Here is a 24,333-nt window from a genome sequence, read left to right on the forward strand (position 1 = left end):
ATGCTTACTATTTCTTGGTTATGGCAAAGATTTTGATTCTGTAGATCAAAATACTTTCTTACAGGTTTTAAGAACAGTGTCTTCCATATGTCAACATTATTAAAGATTCCTTGGAACAGTGATCCATATGTCAACATTATTAAAGATTCCTTGGAACAGACGACAACAATAATATACAAAATCAATATGCAACAACAACAATAACTGTCAGGCAAGAAATAAAACAGGGAGATATAGGCTCACCAAAGTTATTCTCCACTGTGATGCTAGAGGTTGAAGAGGGATTCCCTGTGGATGAAGAGGTCCTCTAGATCAGTGTTGTCAAACTCAAATAGAATTTGATCCCTTTAGGCAACACATTGACTTCAAAAAACACAATAAACATTAACTGCATTATATTGTACTTTAGTTTATTAAACGTTCCCTAATTATATTTTATCTAGTTCAACCTGCACTTGGGAATTTTGCTGGTTGCTTGGCCTATGGTTGACTTCGACACCTCTCTTCTCATTGCTGCTGTTTGGCTATAACTTTATGCTGACTTCATCAAGCCCCAGAAAATTAATGGGCCCCCTGAAGACATTTATTATTACTCAAAGGTGTCTGGCCTATCCAGGAAAGTCTACATCAAGAATGGCTATTGCTCAGATTTCAACATATATTTGTTTGTACATCCTATGAAACTTGTTCATCTTATATTTTTCGAATCAACAATACAGATGAACAGCGAATTTGGTGGAGCTATAAGTTGGAGGAGGAAAGTGAGCTAAATTCCTTTTAGAAAATTTTAAAGCTTTTTAATGCCTTCATGCTTTGCACAATAGCAAATTCCTAACTTTTTTCATACTAATATTTTACTAGTATTGCTATCATACAACAAAACATGGAATATATACATTTCTAAGGAATTTAAAAAATAATATCAATAAAGAAGCAATGGGCATTTGCAGAGAGTGTGGTTGTAATATATTACTAATACAAATCTCCAAGGAAGAATAGGAGTCAAAGAGGTCATCAAGGGATTTTTATGACATAAAAAGAAAGAGGGAATGAATCCAGACTGCTCCACTGGTCATTAAAAAGCAAGAATACCTTCAAGTGCTTTCATGAATCTCATGTAGTGAATATATTAGAGGGCATGGACAAGAGTAGTATGTAATGGTGGCACGCATGGTTGGATTGCCATTTGCATGACTGAAGGCAATACCAAAACAATGAGATCATAGCTCCATCTGATTATTAGATGAATATATCACACATATGTGTTAGCATCAATATAAATTTACATTTCTTGAGAATTATCTCTCAGAGAAGAGCATGGACAAGTGTGTTTGGTGCTAATGAATTCCACATGAAGAATTGTGAACATAGCAAATCACACACTTAATGCCTCCATGTGAGATAATTTGAAAAATTAACAATGACAAATTTGCATCATCCCTTCCCAAATTAAGCCTTTAGGACTAGACAAATGAACAAACACGTCCCTTAGGCATTGCAATCATATCTCTTTCTGAGAGATTACAGCTAGTATCAAATGGGTCTTAGATCTGGGACCCACATTCTTTAGGTGGAGTTATTAAGGATAAGACTTTTTTCAAAGTGATCTGGAGAAAGGAATCAGGAGTGAGCACACATGGGTAAGGATGGAGACTGAGGAGGAAGAGGAAGTAGGAAGAGACATAATTAGTCTAGGGGAGGGAATTTTAACCTGGATAGGGAAAATACAAGTTTATTTTTACTGATCTCTAAATGAAATTTGATATTTACTTTCCTTATAAACAGTCAGTAAGAATTATTTTGAGAAAGGGTCCATAGGATTCACTAGATTACCAAAAGGGTTCATGACACAGAAAACATTAACCCGAGGTTTAAGGATATCCTCAGGGTAATAGCACACTGGGCTTAAAGATGGCCATAAGTATATCTTATGTCCAAAAGGACATTGGAAGCTGGTCTATGGCACTTAGGCAGGTGTTAAAGGTGGTCTTCATACATACATACATACAGACAGACAGACACACACACAAACACACACACACACACACACCCCTCAATAAATGGGTTTTATTCTCATTAGTCCATAATACTGAGCCTGGAATAAATACTCTCTGCATAAAGGCCTCTGGCTTTTCTCAAATTGTTTTTACCAGCTCCATGTTTGTCCTCAGGGGAAAACAATTTGTTCAATCTCATCTCACAAGCCTGAAAAGTGAGGGAAAATGACTGAGCTCTGGGCAGGCTGCGTGGGTTTGGAGCTTGTTCCCTCATTAACTTTAAGTCTCTCACCAGTCTCAGCTCACATTACTGAAGAAACTTTGTCAAAAAGAAGTGGGGCTGTTTGTTTGGTAGCCAGGGGAAAATAAGCCTTGCTTGGGAAACAGTAACCCTGGGGGAGGGTGCAGAAGTAAGCAAGGGCTGCCATGTCAGTGCTGGAGTGTGGGCACTGACAAGCATCTTGCTCACCCATCTCAGCCAATTAATCATGAGCAGCCTGGCTAATGATGGAGGAGGCACATGTTTGTCTCCATTTGGAACAACTGACATGTCGCTCATTTGTGCTACTGGAGCTTGGTGAGTGGCAGGTTTTCCAGACTTGAAAAAATCCATAATTATGTCCCTCCTCTTCCCTACACCCTTCCTCCCACCATTATCAGAGAAACTTGGCAAGCAGGAAACTGGGACAGTAAGAAGGTGGCAGGATGGACTGCATTTGATTCATTCTGTTACTCCAGTGGAGAAAGGAAAATATAGGAAGAAAATATCACCATATAACATTATCACATTAGCTTCCTAGACTGTCCAGCCCCACATTTCATATCTAAACCATATCAAGATTTAAATGGAGATTGAACACCGAAGGAAACATTTTCCACCCTGTGAGGAATTATGAGAGGTGCCATTATAATGCAAAACTAGAAAAGAGGCCTTGGGATTTATATAATAGCTTTTTGACTATATACTTTTTCCTGTGATGGGTTTGTGATATTCCTGATGTGTGTATACCTCACAATTATCCAGATGATGACTCAGCTATACCTTGTCACTCTTTTTGTCTCTTGTCCATGCTCTCCCATAAATCCTCTATAAGGGGTCCATTTAACATTCAAGAAGCCTCCTCCTGGTTCTCTCGACAATATATTCATGGAATATTCAGCCCATCAGTTACCCTTCTTTCTCACCACATAGGTTAACAGTATACATATTTCCAAGTCATACCAATTCTCTTGTATGATTCTTGGTTGGAAAAGTGTTATAGCCTTAAATATTTGCATAGGAATTCTTTGAGTACTACAAAGGAGAGAAAGGAATCAATAAGAATTTGTTAAAAATCATGTATTGTGGATCCTTCACTATGTTATCGAATGTGCAAGACAGGACAAAAGGCAAGGAAATCTCAAAGGATATGCATTATAGTTAGGAAGACAGATGACGTAATGAGAAAATAATATGAGAAAAGAAATTGAAATAAACATTTTAAAAATGAGATGGATTGATTTATGTGTGAATGAGTTCCATATAATTGGAAGAATTGAAAAGAAGCTAAATGACTACTTATCAAAGATGCTATGGACACAACAGTGAGTTAGACCTGATGACTTCTAAGGTTGCTTCTAACAACTTAATTCTGAGAGCCTATGAATATGTAATTGAGAATTGAAGCATAGTAGGCTATTAACTGGTCTCCCATCTTCTTTTTCATCAGTATTGTCCTAATTGTTCATGGCTAATGACTGTAATGCTTACATTCATCTTCTCAACTGTGATGACCTATTTCAATTTCATTAGGTTATGTCTGACAATACTGAAGGACTTATGATAAAACATATTATCCACCTCTAGAGAGCTAACAGATAGAATCTGAGTGCAGATTGAAGCATGCTTTTTGACTCTTTATTTTCCTGCCTTTCTTTTGCAACATGGCTGACATGGAAATATGCTTTGCATTATTTCACATGTATAATTGATATCACATTTCTTGCCTTCTCAATGGATGGGGGAAGGGTGGGAGGGAGGAAGGTAATTTAGAAATCAAAACTTTCAATAAGTAAATGCTACACACACATATGTATACACACACACACACACACACACACACACACAGATTAATGTCCAGGATACTGAGTAGGAAGTATCAGAACTTCATGTTGCTTGGGATAGGTTCTGGAGTTATATTTGATCTGTGATCAAATTCTCTTCTTCCTCTTTAGAATTCTTATTTTATGAGCCAATTCCCAACTTTGAAGACTCTGTTTTTGCTGGAAGGCTGAAACAAGTTTTACCATTATCATTAATTTATACAAAGCAAAACTTTTCCATTTTATGGGAAAAGATGTATATAAAACTACTATGATAATGTTAAATGAACAGAAATTTTGATTGCAATTTCTTGACTTGTTCTAGTGACCTTAGTTTTATTCTTTGTTTCCTCAGCCTTAAGTACTACAAATAGATTTTCTTTTTCTTCCAGTTTACATAATTCCCATGGTAGGCAGAATTCAGATAAAGTATAATCTGGCTCCTAATATACTTTTCTCATTTAATTATTGTTCCAATTTGCAGTTAACAAAAGAAGGCAGCAATGGAGACGTGCCTTCTATGAAATGGAATTAAATCAAGGAACATTAAATGTTTAAATATAGATAGTTTCTGTGGGTAGACAGTGTCTGCAACAATTGTACTAAATAGACTAAGTTCTAACTTGTTCTCCTACTCTACTGAAGAAAGCCAAATTTAGAAAGAAAAAAATATTTTTTTAACATCACAATATAATAACCTGTCCAGACCCAAATCATCACTTTAACTGATTTAACACTTATTCTGTGTGGCCTCTGCCAAGCACCTAAGTTTTCCTTTCAGTAAAATGGGACTGCTATGGAATAGTTGTAATAGTGAATTTTCTAAAGTTGTATCAGTCATTCAATTCATTTAAAAAGTCATTTAATTATCTACATATACAAACAATTATGTAGTGACTGGGGATAAAAATATGAAATAATAATAACTGATATTTATGTAGATCTCTTAGGTCTGCAAGGTATTTTGCATATATTATCCAATTTCAATCTCACACCAACTCTGTGAGACAAAGCATAATCTACTATTATGCCCCACTTACAAATAAGGGAAAAGATCTCTAGTGATTGGAAAATAAACAAACAAATTATAACAACCATTCTCCTATTGTCTTGTAGTTGATAAGTTTTAGAGGCAGGAAAAGAACAGAGTTCTTTCTGACATGTTGTCCAACACTCAGTTTAGTATGTCACGTTGTATATCTTTGAACTTATAGTTTAGTAGAAGGGAAATCACAAGCTCTGAACTCACTGTAGATTGAACCAGCATTGGGTTCCTTATCTAGACTTTAATAGCAAGGATTGGAAATCAATCTTCTGTTTCTATTTATTCCCCATGGACCCCAGGGCCTGAGATTGCTGGAAAGATATTGATAATTATAAAACTACAAGCAGTAAAAGGGCCATTCTTCAATTTAGTTTCTAAAAGTCTGTCATGTTTGGACTTTGGTCAGCAGACTAGACCAAGAGGGACTGGATAATTCATGAGGCTGGGTTAGGGACACCAATTCAAATTTTGCCCACATTATACCATCATACTTACCTTAATTCTTCACAGAAAGGCTAGGACTAAACACATTTCAGAATAGTAAATGGCAGGAGCACAAAACTTGAACCTTGATGACCTGAGTTTAACCCTTCTTATACTACTTTCCAGTTGTGTCACCTTGGGCAACTTCCTTCATTGCTGTAAGCCTGTTACTCATTTATTAAATAGAAATATAGTACTCTCTACTCCATAGGAATATGGTGAGGTTTAAATTAAGTAGTTAATATGGATGTGTGGGAAAACAAATGATACATAAATATTATCACTATTTTCTAAATGTTGAATGTTTCAGAAAACCCAGCATGTTATTAGTGTGAGCATTCCTTTTCACCAGAGTAGTTATCAGTTTTCCTAGGCACAAGTAGATGTTTTGATGAATTGCTATATTCCTATCCTTCATGAAAGTCAACCTTCTGCTGAGGAGCCACTCCAAAGTTAGGTTGATACTGTGAAGACAGACACAGAGTCTATCACCAGAACTATTTTGGGAGCAATCACTACCAAACACAACTTCCACCGAGTGGGCATAGCCTTGTCAATCCAGGGTCATCTTCATTTCTCAATTAGACACTTAATTAGGAATTTAACAGAACAGGTTCCATGTATTAATTGTTTCTTTTTAAAGTGAGGAAGCTCTAGTTGTGAGTGTGCATGACTAGTACTGTATAGAACACTATTCTAGGCACTAGGGGAGATACATAGTTTAGATAATGCACATCTCATTAGAGAGTAAACTCCTTGTGGGCAAGATTAGCCTTTTGCCTCTTTTTGTATCTATGGCACTTAGCACAGTGCCAGGAACATAGAAAGTACTTAACGAATGTTTATTAAATGATTAACTCCTACATAGGTTGTGAGCCTGAGGGGCTGGAGATATGGTGTTGCCCTCAACAGTAATAAGCAAGGTAGCAAGGAATTAAGGTTTGGGGGAAAGGTACTGCGTTTTGTTTTGGACATATTTAGTTTAACATGTCTACTGGACATCTAATTATAGTTGTCTGAAAAGATGATAAAATGGCTAATATTTGTATAGCAGATTAATATTTGCAAAAAGGTTTATGAATTAATCTCATATGATATTGATAGCAACTCTGGGAGGTGGGTGCAATATTATTGTCTCCATTTTACATTTGAGGAAACTGAGGCAGAAAGTGGTTAAATGACTTGCTCAGGGTCACAGAGCCAATAAGTTCTTGAGGCCACATTTGAATTCAGTTCTTTCTGACCCAAGGCTCTATCCACTGTGCAACCAAGTTCACTAAGCAGAGGGTGGTTTATCACTTGATAAGTTTTGTTACTAGAAAAATTTATTTTGGGTGTGAAATGAATTAAATGCTTCTTGAGGTCCTTTCTAACACTAAATACAGTGATTCCATGATTTAGCAATTAAATTTGATCTGGCCTTCTCTAGGTGTTTTTTTTTTTTAACTCAGTCACATGCTGCACATGGCAGAAAAATAAATTCTGTTGCTCCAACCAGACAATATCTCCAGCCTCAACTCAGGGAACAAGATAGAAATAGGATAATTGAATCAACTGGTGAGAATTTTACAAGTAACAAGTTTTGCCCTACTCCACTTTAGGGAATATTAGGCTTTTGAATATCCCCACTTAACTCATGGAATGGATTAATTTAGATTTAATGACTAGTCTCAATGCATAATAATAATAATAATAATAATAATAATAATAATAATAATAGCTAGTATTTACATAGTGTTTAAAGGTTTGCAGAGTTTCAAAAATATCATGTCATTTTATATTTACAACAAACTTATGAAGTAGATGGTAGAATTATCCCCATTTGCAAATAGGGAAACTGAGATTGAGAAAAGCCTAGGGTCCTACAGCTAATAAGTGCGTGAGGACAGATTTGAACTCAGAATTCCATGATTTCAAGTCAGTACTCTATCCACTGCACCACCTAGGTAATCTAAGGTTTTTCTCTGGGTATGTTGTACATCGTTCCTTTTCAGTGGTCCCCTAGCCATCAAATCAATTCTCAGAGAATTTGTCTCTGCAACTTCATCCTTATTGGCAGAAACTGGATAAACATAGTGGAACAGCTAGGCTGAAACTGCAAATGCTTTGTCACTCCACACTGCAGATAGAATGTATCCAAGAAATTTCTTATAGATTGAATAAGGAATAAGCCAGAGAAACATATATGCTGCCATGTTTGGAAAAAAGCTGAATATTCATGTAAAAATGACTCTATGTTCAAAGATTTTTTGTCCTTAACAAAATTACTTCAAAGGATGATTAAACTTTTATGCATATCACATTTCTGTTACACCGTGATGACATTAATGCGGTGCTATGGAAAATTTTGGTTTATAAAAGAATAAATGTTATGGAAAGGACATTTATACTATTCTAGTGGCCTTGGTTTTTTTTTTGTTTTTTGTTTTTTTATAAAACCCACCCAAGGGTTGTTGAAACATGTTAGACTCAAGCCCAAATATTAATGTATTAAAATTTAAAAATATATAAACAAAACTCAGAAAGCTATATTCTTCTTAATATTGTTTTATTTTCCCCCAATTACATGTTAAAACAATTTAAACTCTTAAAAAAAGTTTTGAGGGAAGGAAAAAGGAAAGAAAAAAGAAAATAAGGAAGAAAAATAAAGTGAAAAATAGCATGCTTTGGTTTGTATTCAGACAATATCAGTTCTTTTTCTGAAGCCAGATAGCGTGTTTCATTATGAGTCCTTTGGGATTTTCTTGGATCATTGTATTGAAAAAGTCACATTCTTAAAGCAATTATAACCTTGCACCTTATTTTATTATGAACAATGAAAAACAGACTGGCATAGTAGACAGTTCTGGAATAGAGTCAGCAGGACTTGGGTTCCAACCTTGCCTTTGACACTATCCATATGACACTACTCAAGTCATTTATCATAAATGTGCCTTAAGCCACTCCCTAGGGCTTTCTCATAACTAACTGGGTGTCAGTGGTTTGCCACATTGAGAGTTACTTCAAAATGATGAAATCATAAGTCTTTCCCACATTTTTACAATAATCTTTGGGTTAGAACAATATGAGTGTTCCAAAGATAGAGACATACTAATATGAAATTTATACCAAAGCATTCCTTAAGTTCTAACTAGATAAAAGATAGGTTCCCTTTGGCAATTTACTTTTTGTGTTGAGTGATTGGAGGAGGAGCACATAAGATCAGTCTGGAAAGGCAGGATGGGTAGGATGAAATTATAAAATGTTTTTAATGTTAGTCAAAGGACTTTAATCTTTACTCAGGAGGCAATGGGGTTTCACTGAAGACTTAAATAGATATGTGGGGTATGATCATATAAATGAAGCAACTCACACACACATACTTTAAAGAGGAGATAAAGAACTCTTAAGTTAAAAAGAAATAATGACTGTGGGATACTTTTACAAATATCATGATGCTAAAGTAGAAAAGTTCAATAATCTTCCTCCTACCTCAAGGATCCTTACAAAATAAAAATCAGCAATAAAATTTTCTCTCTAGTATGGCACTAATTTTTATACTATTCTTTAGCTTGGGGAGTGATAATAGCTTTTATTAGTTTAATGTCTCCACACTATTTAAATTCCCACTCACACTATTTTATACACATCTTAGGAGAACATGGCTAGAGCCTAGAAATAAGAATGGAGAAATTCTTGTTAAGAATGCATACTGAAAAACAAAACAAAACAAAACAAAACACACACATATGTAGAATCATAGAAACCCAGAGGCTTATTGTTAGAAAGGGCATCAGTGACATTTAAGTCCAACCACTATCTGACAGCAATCTCATCTATAAACAAATTTGACAACATTCCTAAACCTTTGCTGTATGTCCATCAGCTTCAGTTTGGTTTACATCTCATCCTTGGTCCTTTGTAATTGGAAATTCCATTTGCATTACATTTGGTTTACAGACTACCAAATAGCTCCTATTTGATTTACATTGCATCATTGAATGTGCTTCTATTTGCATCTAAAAGTATTCAACATCTTTGCCAAGTTATTCTTCATTAGCCCATTTTTGCTGCCTTTTATGCTGCAGAATTAGATTCTTTCTTAGGATCTCAGCAACCTAATCCAGGTTCTGAAATGTAGTTTAAGGAAGGGGTTGCAATTGCTAGTTTAAGGATAAACAGGTGTGTTTCCTTGCACTTTTTTGTGAGAATATTTTGTGACTCTCTTATAAGTGTCCAGTTTTATTTTCTCAGACTGTCCTCTAATTTTCCCAGCCAGAAGGAAGTCCACTGGGATTCTTGGCCAGGCCTGTTCATGGCTCTGGACTCCCCCTTCTCCATGGCCAGCTATGTTTATAAAATATGCAAAGGAAAGTTTTCAGCATATCTATACCTGTATGGGATTGATAGGGACAGATAGTCTGGAATGAAGATGCCCTGGCATCAATGGACATGAAGTAATCAACATGAAATAAAAAGAAATTCATTGGCCTCTCCCTATCAACTTCCATTACAAAGGTTCCTCAAATCCTAATGTATCTCATTAACTATTACCTTCTCTCCTTGGGACAAAACATAAACAGAGTTCTGGAAATTGGTGATTAATGGGCTGGGTGTGATATGTTGTTGTCCTGCTCTAAAAAGTTTCATTACTGGTTAGGTTAGAATGCTCCCTCCCCCTGCCAGAGACATTAATCATTAGACAAGGGACAGCTTAACCTGGAAATTTCAGTGAGCTTCAGGAAGACAAATGCTAGCTAAATACCTCTTTTCTTCTCTTCTACAAGCTTCCTCCATCATTATGTGCCAATAAATGAAAAGAAAATTGAGATGACTAAGAAGAGACATATTACCATGGGGAAATGCTGTACAACTGGAAAAAAAAAGGAGATGTATGGTATTGGGAGAGACCTCTACCTATCTCTCCCTAAAAAATAAAGACTGAATTAGCACAGAAAATTAACTATTCATTAGAAAGAAAGGTACTGTCCTAAAGAGATGTCATTATCCTCAAGTGATTCTTTAGTTTTTTAGGGGCAGGGAAGGACATACTATATAATAGCAAACATGTATATATCACTTTAAGGCCTGTGATACTTACAAGTATCCTATCTAGGTGCTATTGTTTTCCCTATATTACAAATGAAGAAACTGAGACTTAAAAGAGGTTAAAGGATTTGTCACAGCTAGTAAGCATCAGGGGTGAGATTTGAATTTAGGTCTTTCTGATTCCAGTTCTAGTCCTCTGACTCCCTGTGCTGCCTAGCTGGCCTATCAGGCACTGACCTTCTTATAAATAATGGATCTGAGATTATCAATCATGGCCAATTCTCTCTGTCCCCCTACTCCCTCAACTTTTCTTTTTTTAATCAGAAGCCACTTTTCTTTTTTTGACATTCTTTATTACAACTTTCTTCTATTGTAGTGCATTGCCTCATGGGGGATATTTTACCTTTCCAGCTGGGTACATGCTAGTGCATCTGAGCAGTTATTCAGAAATAGAAGGTATTTTAATATCACCCTCAGAAACTAGATGACTTTATTTTACCTGCTGAGTTTTGTGTAGGTGGCCTAAGGTACAGAGGGTTAGAATTAGAATCAGGAAGAATTGAATTCAAATCTTGCTTCAAGCACTTAATATTGTCACTCTGGGAAAGTCACTTAACTCTCCCTCAGCCCCAGTTTACTCATATGTAAAAAGGGGATAATAATTGTACTTATCTTAGAGGTTTGTTATGAGATCTAGTAAGATAACGTGTTTTAAGGACCACACCCTAATCACTCATTGGCCATTGTTTGGCCTCTTAATAGCTTAGAGTGAGTGTAAATAGCAATTTATTTTGTTTTGACCACAAACCCTATGGGCCCACCCTCCTTCCTTCCTTCCTTCCTTCCTTCCTTCCTTCCTTCCTTCCTTCCTTCCTTCCTTCCTTCCTTCCTTCCTTCCTTCCTTCCTTCCTTCCTTCCTTCCTTTCTTCCTTTCTCCATTTACCCACTCTTTGCCTTACTTCTTACCTAGCCTTAATAATCACTGAGGCTTTGCCTCAGACAAACTGAGACCTGGGAAAGACCTTAGCTTAAAAAGGCCAAAGTCTCCTACTGCATCAAGGACATATCCAGTCATCCTGAGGTATATATATATATATATATATATATTCCTACTTGACCCAGATGGCTCTGGAGAAGAGAATGAGGCTAATGACTTTGCACATACCTTCCTTACTTAAATACAATTCCCTGCAAGTCCTAAAGTGCTAAATAAATTATATCATTATGATTATTATTATGCTGTTTATATATATATATATATATTTTTTTTCCCCCAGATTAATCAAGCTTTCCTGTTCTTAGAAATATTTCTAAAGGATAGTGGCAAGATAGTGAAGAAAGAAGCCTTGTAGAGTTGCTAAGGGATTATGAGATATTGAGGACACTCAAAGGCAACGCAAACTCAATTCCCTAAGCACACACTTCATCTGCCTTGGGCTTACCTGCTTTGCTCTTTTCTCCAGATTTTTCCTCTGGCAAATGCATCTCTCTCTCCCTCAAACACAAGTTGAGTGAGGTCACCTCGGGTTACACTGCTAAAACCTTCATCAGGTGTGTGCATTGAGTTAAGAGAGCTGAGCCATGTAGCATGAATGTGTTTGTACATTACCTCATGGGACAAATAAAAGGCAGCAATTCCCAAAGGCCAGAAGCAGCAGAGCATGGAGAAAACACTGAGGCCCAGATGATCCCGTGGAGGCATCATCAGAAAGTTGTCCTCACTCTCTGTGTCACTGGAATAGTCACTCTGGAATTGCAAAGAGGGGAGGAGTAGGAAGATGGGGAAGAGAGAAAACACTGGTTAATGACAGTATGGACCAATGAGTATTTATTAAAAGCCTATTAGGTGCCATGCACTATGCTAGGAGCTGCGCATTTAAGTACAAAGAATAAAACTGTCTCTACTCACACAGCCCATATTCTAATGGGGGAGACAACAAAAGTAAATATAAATACTTGTAGTATAATTATAACGTGAATAACATACAAATGTAGTCAAATTAGTTAAACTTTACACAGTTTAAGAGTAAGGACACTAGTAATAGTGTGTGTCAGAAAATATGTCATTTGGAAGATGGTGCCCAAGCTGTATCATAAAGGAAGAGACACATGTGAAGAGGGGGCATTAGAAAATAACATATTCCAGGCATGGGGAAAAGCCAGTGGTTGTGGGGAGGAGGAAAGAAGGGAGATTCCAAGCATTTCTATACGTGCTTTTTTACTAATATTATCTCATTTGAACCTCACAACAACCCTGAGAGGTAGGTGATATTATTTTCTCACTTTTAAAATAGAAGAAACTGAGGCAAAGACAGGTTAACTAACTTATCTAGAGTCACATAGCTCGAAAGTATCTGATACTGGATTTGAATTTAGGTCTTCCTTATTCCAGACTCAATGCTCTGTTCTGTTCTACTACCAGTGCAAAGATATGGAGGTGGGAAAAGGAGTATTGGGTGTGGCAAGGCCAGCTTGGAAGGATTGCAGACTATGAGAATCATTGGAACTCTCTGGGACTATAAACTCTTAAGCAATCACAGAGTCACAGAATTTCAGAGCAGGGAGTGATACCAGAGGTAATTTTATGCAACCCATATCTGACCAAGGAAAACATTTACATCTTCCTGAAACAAATCCTTCAGAGAGGAGGACAGGGAACCCACTGGCACTCACAGATACCCATTCCACTTTTGAACACCTTTATTGGTTTGAAGCTTTTCCTAACATCAAGAATGAATTGTCTTTATCCAATTTCACTGATGATTTCTAGTTATTCCCCCAGATCTCAAGCAGAATGAATGGATATAATCCCTATTCCTTAAAGTATTAGACAACCTCTGTCAAGTCTTCCCCGAGTCTTATGTCATGGTGATATCTTTAGGGCCCAGACAAATAGTCTATTCAAGTTGGAGTTGAGGTGGGAGATTATTAAATACTTAATCCTGATTAATCAAATTATTTCCTTAATCAGAGTATCATAGAGTTAGAATTAGAAGGGGCCTTAAAGGGGATCAAGTCCAGCTCATTTACTTTGTATATGTCAAAATTGTAACTCAGAAATGTTAAATGACTTATATAGCTAGTACAAGTCAGAGGCTGGATTTGAACCCAGTTCTTCTTGATTCTAAGTCTAGCATTTTATAGATGATATCATACTATGCTGACATTCAGTATGTTAGTCATGAATTTATTTCAAATAATTCTTTCATGATGTAATAATTAGGATATAAAAGCTAATACAAATTTATTTAATGAGCAGTCCCATCCTTTTGGGGGTCATTATCTCTTATCCAACATTTTGTTATGAAAGTTTGTCAAACAGAAACTGGATCAATAGGATCCAGTTGAGGATACTGCAGAGGAGAGTCTCATTCAGGTACCTCATTCAGGAAGGCTTTTGAAACCAGACACTGACACATAAATGTATCTTGTTGCTTTCATTCTCAAAGACTTCCATGATTTATGAGTTATTTTGGGATCTATGTGTATGGGAAACGTTTTACTTGGGACTTTATTGAAAGTAAATTTTACTACAGGGCTTATTTCCTATAAAAACCCTTGAATGCATGTTTCCCTCCTCTGATATATTTGTCACTGCCTTCCTCAAAGAAATGATTTACCTGCCCAGAGCTCTTTGTAAGCAGTGTGTGCTAAACCAGTATTTTGTAAATGCTGGCTCCAAATGCATCATTTTTTTTTTTGGTGGGGCAAAGAAGGTTAAGCGACTTGCCCAGAATCACACAGCTAGTAAGTGTCAAGTGTCTGAGGCCAGCTTTGAAGTCAGGTCCTCCTGAATCCATGGCTGGAGCTTTGTCCACTATGCCACCTAACTGTCCCCCAAATACATAATTTTTATAAATATTATTATTGTCTTCAGAAACCCCAAACTATTTGGGCAGGTGGTCTTGGGATATAAAAGAGAGGATATGTTAGAGGGTATAGGAAACAAAATTTAGAGTTTAAAGCCTTGAAATCAAGTCCTACTAGGTCCAGTTACTCTGTGCCCTAGGGAATTTCATTTAAATTCCATGAATTTAGTTTCATCATCCCTAAAGGGAGAATAAGCCTGCCTACTCTTCTTTTGACATAGGTTTGATGTGAAACATGAATTAGGTGATGTATGTAAATAGAAATTTTTATATCATAAACTTCTGTGTAAATTTAACTTATCATTATTGCTCTGGATACTATAATTGTAGGTAATCTGCTAAGAACAACTATATGAACTTTGAGCAAGAAATGTTGTATCTGTCAGTCCTTGTCCCATGTTGATTCCTGTTTCCAGAAACACATCTGGAAAATGCAAAGAGAAGCCCAGGCTTTAGCATTAGTATACTATAGCACATACACACAATCTACAAAGAGGCACAATGATAAAAACTTCCCTACTGTATATTTGTATGCACATTCATACCCCTAGGTGCACACAAGTGAAAGACAAAGCTGGATGTGAAATCATTTGACCAGTATTTAAGTACCGTCTCTGATACTAGCTTTATAACCTTGGGGAAGTTGGTTTGCTTCCATAGTACTCATCCTTCATCCAGAATAGTGAGTTAGATGAGATCTAAATCTCCTCCCTAAAATCAAAGCTTTAAAAATTTTTTATACTGGAGTTGAAACAACTAACATATTTTTTTAAAGTGAAGATATAAAGTATAAATTATGAGTTCCTAAAAAAAATTCTTTCCACCTTTTTTGTGTGCATAACCCAGAAAAAATGAATTATTAATGTGACTTTTTGGGATGTAATCATGTATATATGACATCCTTTTCTTTTTTTCTTTAAAAAATGTATGGTCAGGGGCAGCTAGATGGAGCAGTGGATAGAGCATCGGCCCTGGAGTCAGGAGTACCTGAGTTCAAATCCGGCCTCAGACACTTAACACTTACTAGCTGTGTGACCCTGGGCAAGTCACTTAACCCCAATTGCCTCATTAAAAAAAAATGTATGGTCAACCTTTTGAAACTCCAAGAACCAATTTTTGTCCTAAACTTTTTAAAATGTCTACTTCTTTTGTAAAAATATATATAGTTCCTAGCTTTCAACCTATGCTATGATTTTTACAGCTTCAACATAAACATAATACCCAGGCATCAATCCTGTGTCAGAGTAATTTACATTCTTTTTACTCTGCCACATCCTTCCCCATATGGTATTTCAAAACAGTAGCACAAAATGAAGATTGCCATCATTATGTCTAGCACAGAAGGAAGAACTTATGAACATGCAGGAATGAATAATTCATTGTTAAGTTTATAGACCTTAAACTTTCCAGGTGGTATTACCCCATTTTTTGTCACATCTCTGAATGTCTCTGTCTTTTATGTGAATGAAAAATGTGTAACACCCAGAGCTTCCAGACAACTTCTGAGTATTTAGACAGCTGTGTATATTCCCATACAGTAGCTCTTCCAAAGAAAGCAACTTCTGTAGACTGAACAATCACCCTCTTTCTACATAATCTTAAGATATGCAATTGTTCAATTGGAATGGAAAACTGAAGTTAACATTACTGGATTTATCACTAAAAGAGGACAATTCAACTAAAGATGAAACTTTTTATTTGGTTTTAATCTTTGTGTTGCGGTTGTTGTTTTGTTGTTGCTGCTGCTGTTGTTGTTTTGTTTGTTTGTTTTGCTGTGAACCTGAGATATCACCATGTAGGGAATAAAATGGAGTAGAAATTGCTTCCACTAGTGCATGCTGGCAACTATTAGATTGTTTTCATCACTTCCTTCAAGTTTCAGCTAAAGTTCCACTATCTGTAGGAAGTTCTTCCCAGCCCTCCTTAACTTCAGCATCTTCTGCCTGAGGCTATCCTCAATTTGCCTTGTATATATTTTACTTGTAAATAATTATTTGCATGTTGTGTCTCTCTTTAGACTATGAGCTCTTTGAGAATAGGGATTATTTTTTGCTTTTCCTAGTACCTCCAGCATTTAACACAGTCGTTTGTACATATTAGGTTCTTAATAAATGGTAGTTGACTGTTTCAGACAGTTTTTTTTTTTTGAGAGTAGCCTGGAGTACTCTTCTGTTAAATGAGCTATCCAAAGTAACATAGTATTTGTTAGAGGAAAGAATTGGAACCAGTTTTTTTTACTCCAAAGCATGCCATTTATGCATAATACCAAAGTCTTTTTCAAAGATGAGCTGTAGAATGAGCAGTCCCAACATTCCACTATGGGCAATATAAGACCATAAATCCAGTGCTAGGAAAATATGTGTGTGTGTGTGTGTGTGTGTGTGTGTGTGTGCCTATGTGTGTGCCTATGTGTGTGTCTGTGTCTCCTATTCCAAGTATTTAGTTTTATACATAAGGGAAGTGAGGGCCAAGTATTAAGAAGGTTATGTCTCACTTAAGGTCACAGATATAATATGAAAGAGAACTATAATTCAGACCCAGTTTCCTTGACTCCAAAAAATACTCATTCCACCACACAATGCTCACTCTGATGCCCAGTGAAGGTTTAAATTACTGATGAGAAGTAAGCAAAGAATGAGTAGTATGGCAGGAGTTAATGAAAGGTTGGCGTTGGATTCAGGAACATCTGGGTTGAAGTCCTGCCTCTGACATATATTAGTATGCGTAAATCAGGTAATTTCAAATCAGCCTTCCAGTAAATTAAAGGTGAGTTAATAGGATAAGAAATTTAGAACTTTGAGGAACGTTGGAGGTCATTCAGTTGATAGGTGTCAAGTTGTGACCTGTAAAACTCTGAGTACTCTATAAACTACATGAAAATGTGATTGAGAAATTTAAAATATATATATATATATATATACACAACAACAAAACATATATATATATATATATATATATATATATATAATAACATAGATGTTATAATGTTGATTTATGGTTATCTAAGTCAATATGTGGCCCACAAGAATCTGTTTCTACTTGAGTTTAATAGCACTAATCTAGTATAATCTTTTCATTTTATAGATAAGAAAACACACTCTGAAAGGTTAAATTGTATGTGGAGAATTTTCTAAACTCTGAGTTCCCCACACTGGAAGGATTTCAGAAAAAAAAAATGTTCCTTTCCCCAAATAAAACAAATCAACAAACATTCCACCACAAACTACAACAAAACAATAAAACAAAGAATTTCTGTTCTCCATACTAAATACTTGTAATGGTTTGGGGTTAATGATTGAATAGAACTTAAATTGCAAACTTTTTTTAGTCAGGCCTTTTGGATGCAGAGCTAGGTGATGCAGTAGATAGAATGCTGGGAGTAGAATAAGGAAGACTCATCTATCTGGGCTCAAATCTCGCCTCAGACACTTACTAGCTGTGTGACACTGAGTAAGTCCCCTTAACCCTGTTTGCTCTAGTTTCCTCATTTGTAAAATGAGCTGGAGAAGGAAATGGCAGCCCACTCCAGTATCTTTGTTAAGAAAAGCCCAAATGGTATAACAAAGAGTTGGAAATGACTGAAAAATGACTGAACAACAACAGGTCTCTTAGGTGTTAACAATACAACCTAGATTTGCTAAATCTTTATTGTACAAAGATCATTATGCTAGGAGCTGAGGAATATTAAAAGTTTAGTTAAAATAAGATCCCTGTCATCGAGAAGGTTACAATCCAGGACTAAAATAACATAAATTAGCTATATTACGAGTATTGCATCAATTCACTAGAAAGGTACATAGCAAACTATTCTGAGATTTGAAGAAGGGGCTTATTTCTTTATTGGTGTGTTCATGAAAGACTTCAGAGGAAATGAGAAATCCACTTAACTTCTTAATTTTCTCATTTGTAAAATGGGGGAACCTCATGAGGTTGTTTTGAGGATCAAAGAGATAACACATATGAAGCTCCTTGTAAGCCTTAAAATACTATATAAATCTTATTTATTCTTTGTATGTTAGAGAGACGATTTTGGTTTAGTTTTGGTTTGAAAGTCTGAGGTTCTTTCCAACTCTTAGATTCTGCGATTCTGATGCTAGAGGGGTAAAAGAAGGAGAATAAGATCCAGTGGTGGGAGGTATAGCTTTCTATAAAAGAGAAAGCATTTTATATGGGTTGTCAAGGCTAAATAGGATTTCCAAAGATTGAGATAAAGGGAAGTACATTTCTGACAGAGAGAAAAGCATGAGCAACCAAAAAAATAGAGATACGTGAGGAAAGAACACAGAGAATGTGAAAGAAACAGCAAAAAATCTAGTTTGGCCAAAATATGGAACTAGAAAGATGAATCCAAACTGTAGGGCCTTGAAATCCATATTGAGAAGTTTGAAGTTACATTGACAGATAATGCATAGACTGAAGATTTTTTAAAAGAGAAGTGAAAGCACCAGAGTTGTGCAGTAGAAAGATTTTTCTGGCAGTGAATGGAAGTTTGAGCACACTGGAAGTTTACAGGGCAGTTAAAGTATTATTGCAAAAATTTGGGATAGAGGTGAAAAGGGTCTGGATTAGGATGGTGGGGTGAGAATAGGAAGTATATAAAGATGTTTCTTTTTTATTTTTAATAGTATTTTTTCCAATTGCATGTAAATATAGTTTTCAATATTCACTTTTACAAGAATTTGCATTCCAAATTTTTCTTCCTCCATCTCTCCTCTTCTACCTCCCCAAGAAGACAAGTAATCTGATATAGTTTATACTTGTGCAATCATTTTAAATATCTTTCCACAGTAGTTGTATTGTGAAAGAAGAAATAGACCAAAAGGAGAAGACCACAAAAAACAAAAGAAAACAAAACAAAGTTAAAATAGTATGTTTTGATCTTCATTCAGACTCCACAGTTATTTCTCTGGATGTGGAGAACATTTTCCATCATGAATCTTAGAATTGTCTTGGATCATTGTATTACTGAGAAGAGCTAAGTCTATTGTAGTTGATCATCCCTCAGTGTTGTTGTTACTATGTTCAATGTTCTGTTTTTTCTCACTTCATTCCACATCAGTTCATGTAAGTCTTTCCAGGTTTTTTTCTGAAATCTGCCCGTTTATAATTTTTTATAGGCTGTATTCCATTACATTCATATATCAGAATTGTTTAGTCATTCCCCAATTGATGGGCATTCCCTCAATTTACAATTCTTTGCCACCACAAAAAGAGTTTTTATAAACAGTTTTGTACATGTGGGTCCTTTTCCCTCAAAAATATTTTGAAAATTGAATGTTGGGATATATGAGAAGGGATAATTGATGGCTTCTGCAAGTTTTTAAAATCTTAGTTGCTAGAAAAATCTTAGTGTCCTTAAGAGAAACAAGCAAGTCAGAGGATGAAATAAAGTTTGGGAAGTGCTGTTCAAGAATTTTGTGAATGTGTATTAGGCTTCTAGGTGATACAGTGGGTAAAGTACTGAATTTAGAGTTGCATGAACTCATATTTGTTTTTCACAAGTACATGTTGATCTTTACTTCATTATGCTCTAAAGTTGTTCTGCCCTGACACAGAAAGCAGAATATTTCCAAAATCTTTGGGTGGAAGATAATCATTTCTCTATAATGTCTAACAAATGCTCTCCATTATTTTGTTAGATAATTCATCATGGTCATGTATTTTAAGATGGTGCAAAAACAAGAACTGAAGTTACTTAGTACCTCATATGAAGGAAACTTTAAGATTATCCAGTCTAATACTTTAATCTTATAGACATAGGAATGGATACCTACCAGAATTAAATTACTTGCCTAAGGTGACACAGGCTCTAAATAATAGAACCTAGGTTTCAGCTCAAACACAATGCTCTTTTCTTGTTCGAGATTCCTCTTTACAAGGAAAGTGAAGGAAACTAGTTTTGTAGTACTGTTAGGTCTATGAAAATTTATATTCATAATAATGTCCCTGAGAATCAGCATGATCAAGACCTTGAAAAACAATAAAATTATGTTCAGTATGATTTTCTCATTAATGTCATTGCTACAATCTTCTTTTAAAATAGATAACCAAGTATTATGTGTAAGGTAATTCTCCACTAACCAGAATAGTACATGAAGCAGAAAACCAATTCTACATAAATGGTGGTTTACTTCATTCTGCCACTGTAATAACAAACTCTTAGAATTCAATCTTCTTGAACATATAGAATATTTACATTATCCCTTTGTATCTCTAGTTCCCAGTATCTTTCAAATATTACTAATTTAATAAATGTTGTTAAAAGTATTAAAGTTGTGCCTCAGTTTTTTAAGCTGTGAAATGGAGAAAATATTTGCTCTCTGTCTGCAGCACAGGTATTTTATAAAGATTGATTAATGTTACAGATATGGAAAAAAGCTCCTTTCTTGAGTTAACAGACCCTTCTAGGTTATACCTTTGGGGTAGCACAACTTGCAATTAATGCATTGAAAAGGATAATTTAATAAATGGTACTCTCATGTTCTAAGTTAATACAGTACTCAAATATGAATAATGTATTTCATTCTAGTGCGTAGAACTGAACCCAGTGTTAATTAAAAGGATTTCATATCTCTAGAGGAAATATACATATATACATATACATATATCATACCTTAGCTCAATGCACATAAGTCATGAAACATCTCCAAAGACTAAAAATGAATGAAACTAAATGAGTGATGCATCAACTCAGACAGTCACTTCTGTTTGAGGTGTTATGAGGGTAATGACAGGAAGCTTGCTATCATTCATATAATTTAGGATATAATAATAGTAGAAAGCATATACTTCTAAGTATATCCTTCATTAATTTTAATGATTACTATTATTAATTTATATTATTTTTGCTATCGTGTACAATTCAAAATACATAGTAGATATAATTAATTATCATAATTATTGTCGGTTATCCTTTGTTTTCAAAGAGGACCAATGACATTGTGATGTTGGGCTCAGAGTGTGGTGTGTTTGGCTGTGGATGATCAGTCTGATACAAGTTCAGAAGGTTCTACCATAGATCAGGCACAAGTAGTCTGTTAGAACATTTGGCACGGAAATGTCTTTGGATTTGTACAGCTAATGTTTCCTTTGTGCTACTGCAATTCTGCTTTGCTCATGGAGTAAAGTACCTTCTTTTATTAAGGGATGTCATGCTGGATGATCCTATGCCAGCTTTTCCCATGCCTCACAGATGCTAAAGTTCTTCAGAGAGACCTTGGCAGTATCCTTGTACCACTTTTTCTGACCACTGTATGAGCATTTGCCTTGTGCAAGTTATCTATAAAATACTCTTTTAGGTAATTTGTACTCTGAGCCCACAGCATTGAAGTTGCATTGTCTATAATAGAGTTTGAATGTTTGGCAATTCAGATGGAGGGAGGACCTCAGTATCTGGTACCTTATCTTGCCAGGGAATCTTTAGAATCTTCCTAAAACAATTCATCATCTTAGGAAGATGCTGAAGAATTTTCATAATGCATATTGAATAGAGTCTTTTTATACTAATAACAGAAATAACAAATTTCCATTCAGTGTTGTAGTTTTAGAATATATTCCCCCCAACACAATATATATTCATTATCAGAATTGTCATTCCCATTATACAGATGAAAAATCTGAAGCTCAGATAATATAAGTGACTGGTCCATGGTCACACAGCTAGTAACTGTTAAAACTGAGATTTCATAAAATCAGAGAAGCCTAGAGCTAAAAGGTAACCCAGAGTTCCTTTATCCCAGCCTATAGCTTAATAATAATTTCTACAAAAAATCCAACACAACAACAAAAAACATCCAACGTTTCTTTGAATACTTCCAAAGAGGGAAACCTCATATGCTGAATCTGACAGCCCATTTCACTTTGGATAGCTCTAAATATAAATTAGATTTTCCTTACCATCATCCTAAGTGTTCTTTGCAAATTTCATCTATTGTTCCTAATTCTGCCCCTTGAGACCAGACAAACAATTTTAATCTCTTTTGCTTCCTCTTTTCTTCTCTTCTCTCTCCTGCTTTCCCCTTTCCCTTGCCTATCCCTCCCCTCCCCTTCCCTCCTGTCTTTTTGCTTCTCTCCCTCTCTCTCCTCTCCTTTCTTTATCTCTCTCTTCTGTTTCTCTCCCTCCTCCTCTCCCTCTCTCCCTCCCTGTCTCCCTTCCTTCCTTCCAAAAATCTGTGTCTCCCAAAATCCACTCATTCTGTGGATGTCATATCTTCTCACAGTCCCAATCCTACTTCTGATCATCATAGGAATTTTGACCTGCTCTGTTGCCAACCTGGGCTCATTTGCATCCTTCCTTAGCACTCAGGTAGCCTGTCATTGATGTGAGCTGACCATAATGATGCCTAAATGATTGCAGACATCTGATCCCAATAGTCCACTGCAGCTCAGAACTCCTGAACTCAATATACACCAGCTTCAGCTTCCTTCAGAGCTGGAATAGCGGATATGTACTTACCACCATACCCAGTTTGAATACACGAGATCTTTGAACCTAGAACTCTTGTTTCCAAGGACATCTCTCTTTTCACTACATTATGACATGGACTATAATAAACTTTTGTTAAATAAAGTTTATTAAGTTGTAAGGATATAGGCTAAAGAATAGTTTTCATTATTTCCACATATTTTTGAGTGGTTATAGCATATTCCATCACTAGACTATAAGCTCTTTGATGGTAGCATCTATTTCAATTTTGTCTTTCTACCCCTGGCCTGGTACCCAGTAGGACACTTAGCATAGTATTTTGGATTTAGTAGATATTTAATAACTTTTTGATAAAATCAATTTAACAAATCCCAATACAAAAGAAAACTGGAGATTAAAATTTTCTTCCAAGCCATCTGATAGAAGCAATGGGGGGGGGGGTGAGGTAATGAGGGTTAAGTGACTTGTCCAGGGTCACACAACTATTAAGTGTCAAGTATCTGGGGCCAGATTTGAACTAAGGTCCTCCTGAATCCAGGGCTGGTGCTTTATCCACTGCACCACCTAGCTGCCCCAGGAGCAATTTTTTTTAAAGTAACTTTTTTTTTTTTTTTTTTGGCGGGGCAATGAGGGTTAAGTGACTTGCCCAGGGTCACACAGCTAGTAAGTGTCACAGTGTCTAAGGTCAGGTTTGAACTCAGGTACTCCTGAATCCAGGGCTGGTGCTTTATCCACTGCGCCACCTAGCTGCCCCTAAATTAGCTTTTAATAATATGTAGTAGTGACCATTAATTCTAGGGATAGATTTTTAATTGTGGTTTAAGACCCAAAGGAATTGAGCTTATACTACATTCCCCTGGAGACTCTTTTACAATTGAGCCAGCTAGAAAAGACCTTGGACCTTGGGAATTTTGCTTGTTCAGACCGAGTCTTTCAATAACACTGTTGGCCTTTTCTAGGCAGTCAGTGACATTCACATAAGACAAGCTTTGGAGCAGGTCCTCTGCAGTGCTGCTACTCACTTGGCTCAAATCTTATGAATACAGCAGAAAAAGAATTTCCCAGAACTAGTGAAAAAGGCCAGGTTTACCCAGTGGAACATAGCATGTTTGCTTGGGCTCTGAACATTTTTTAAAAAGATGTTCTGCCAACAGAAAAAAAAAATGTTTTGGAAATGTTTATTTATCCTATGTAGAGAGAGGACAAAATGATCTCTTCTTTAGAAATTTTAATTAGTATCTATGGATGGATATAACTACAGGAGTCTCCAGTACTGTGCCAATCTCCTTAATGCAGCTGCTGAAGGAAGCAAAAATTTATCATGATTCACCTGGCTCAGTAATTCCTAATTGAGCTTTCTTTTATGTGGTGGAACTCTGCAACAAAACAAATAATTATCTTAGT

General features: G+C 35.9%; 1 protein-coding gene across 3 annotated transcripts in view; it reads right to left on the reverse strand.

Annotated features, from left to right (window-relative positions):
- The window catches only part of SYNDIG1 (synapse differentiation inducing 1), a 300,390-nt gene that overhangs the window by 117,026 nt on the left and 159,031 nt on the right, over window positions 1-24,333 (reverse strand). For all 3 annotated transcript variants that reach the window (XM_043989432.1, XM_043989430.1, XM_043989431.1), the window contains one exon: window positions 12,245-12,382. In XM_043989432.1, the coding sequence (XP_043845367.1) occupies window positions 12,245-12,382 (138 nt within the window). The remainder of the gene's footprint in view (window positions 1-12,244; window positions 12,383-24,333) is intronic.

Source organism: Dromiciops gliroides, chromosome 2 (genome assembly GCF_019393635.1).
Source record: "Dromiciops gliroides isolate mDroGli1 chromosome 2, mDroGli1.pri, whole genome shotgun sequence".
In the NCBI taxonomy this organism is placed as follows: Eukaryota; Metazoa; Chordata; class Mammalia; order Microbiotheria; family Microbiotheriidae; genus Dromiciops; species Dromiciops gliroides.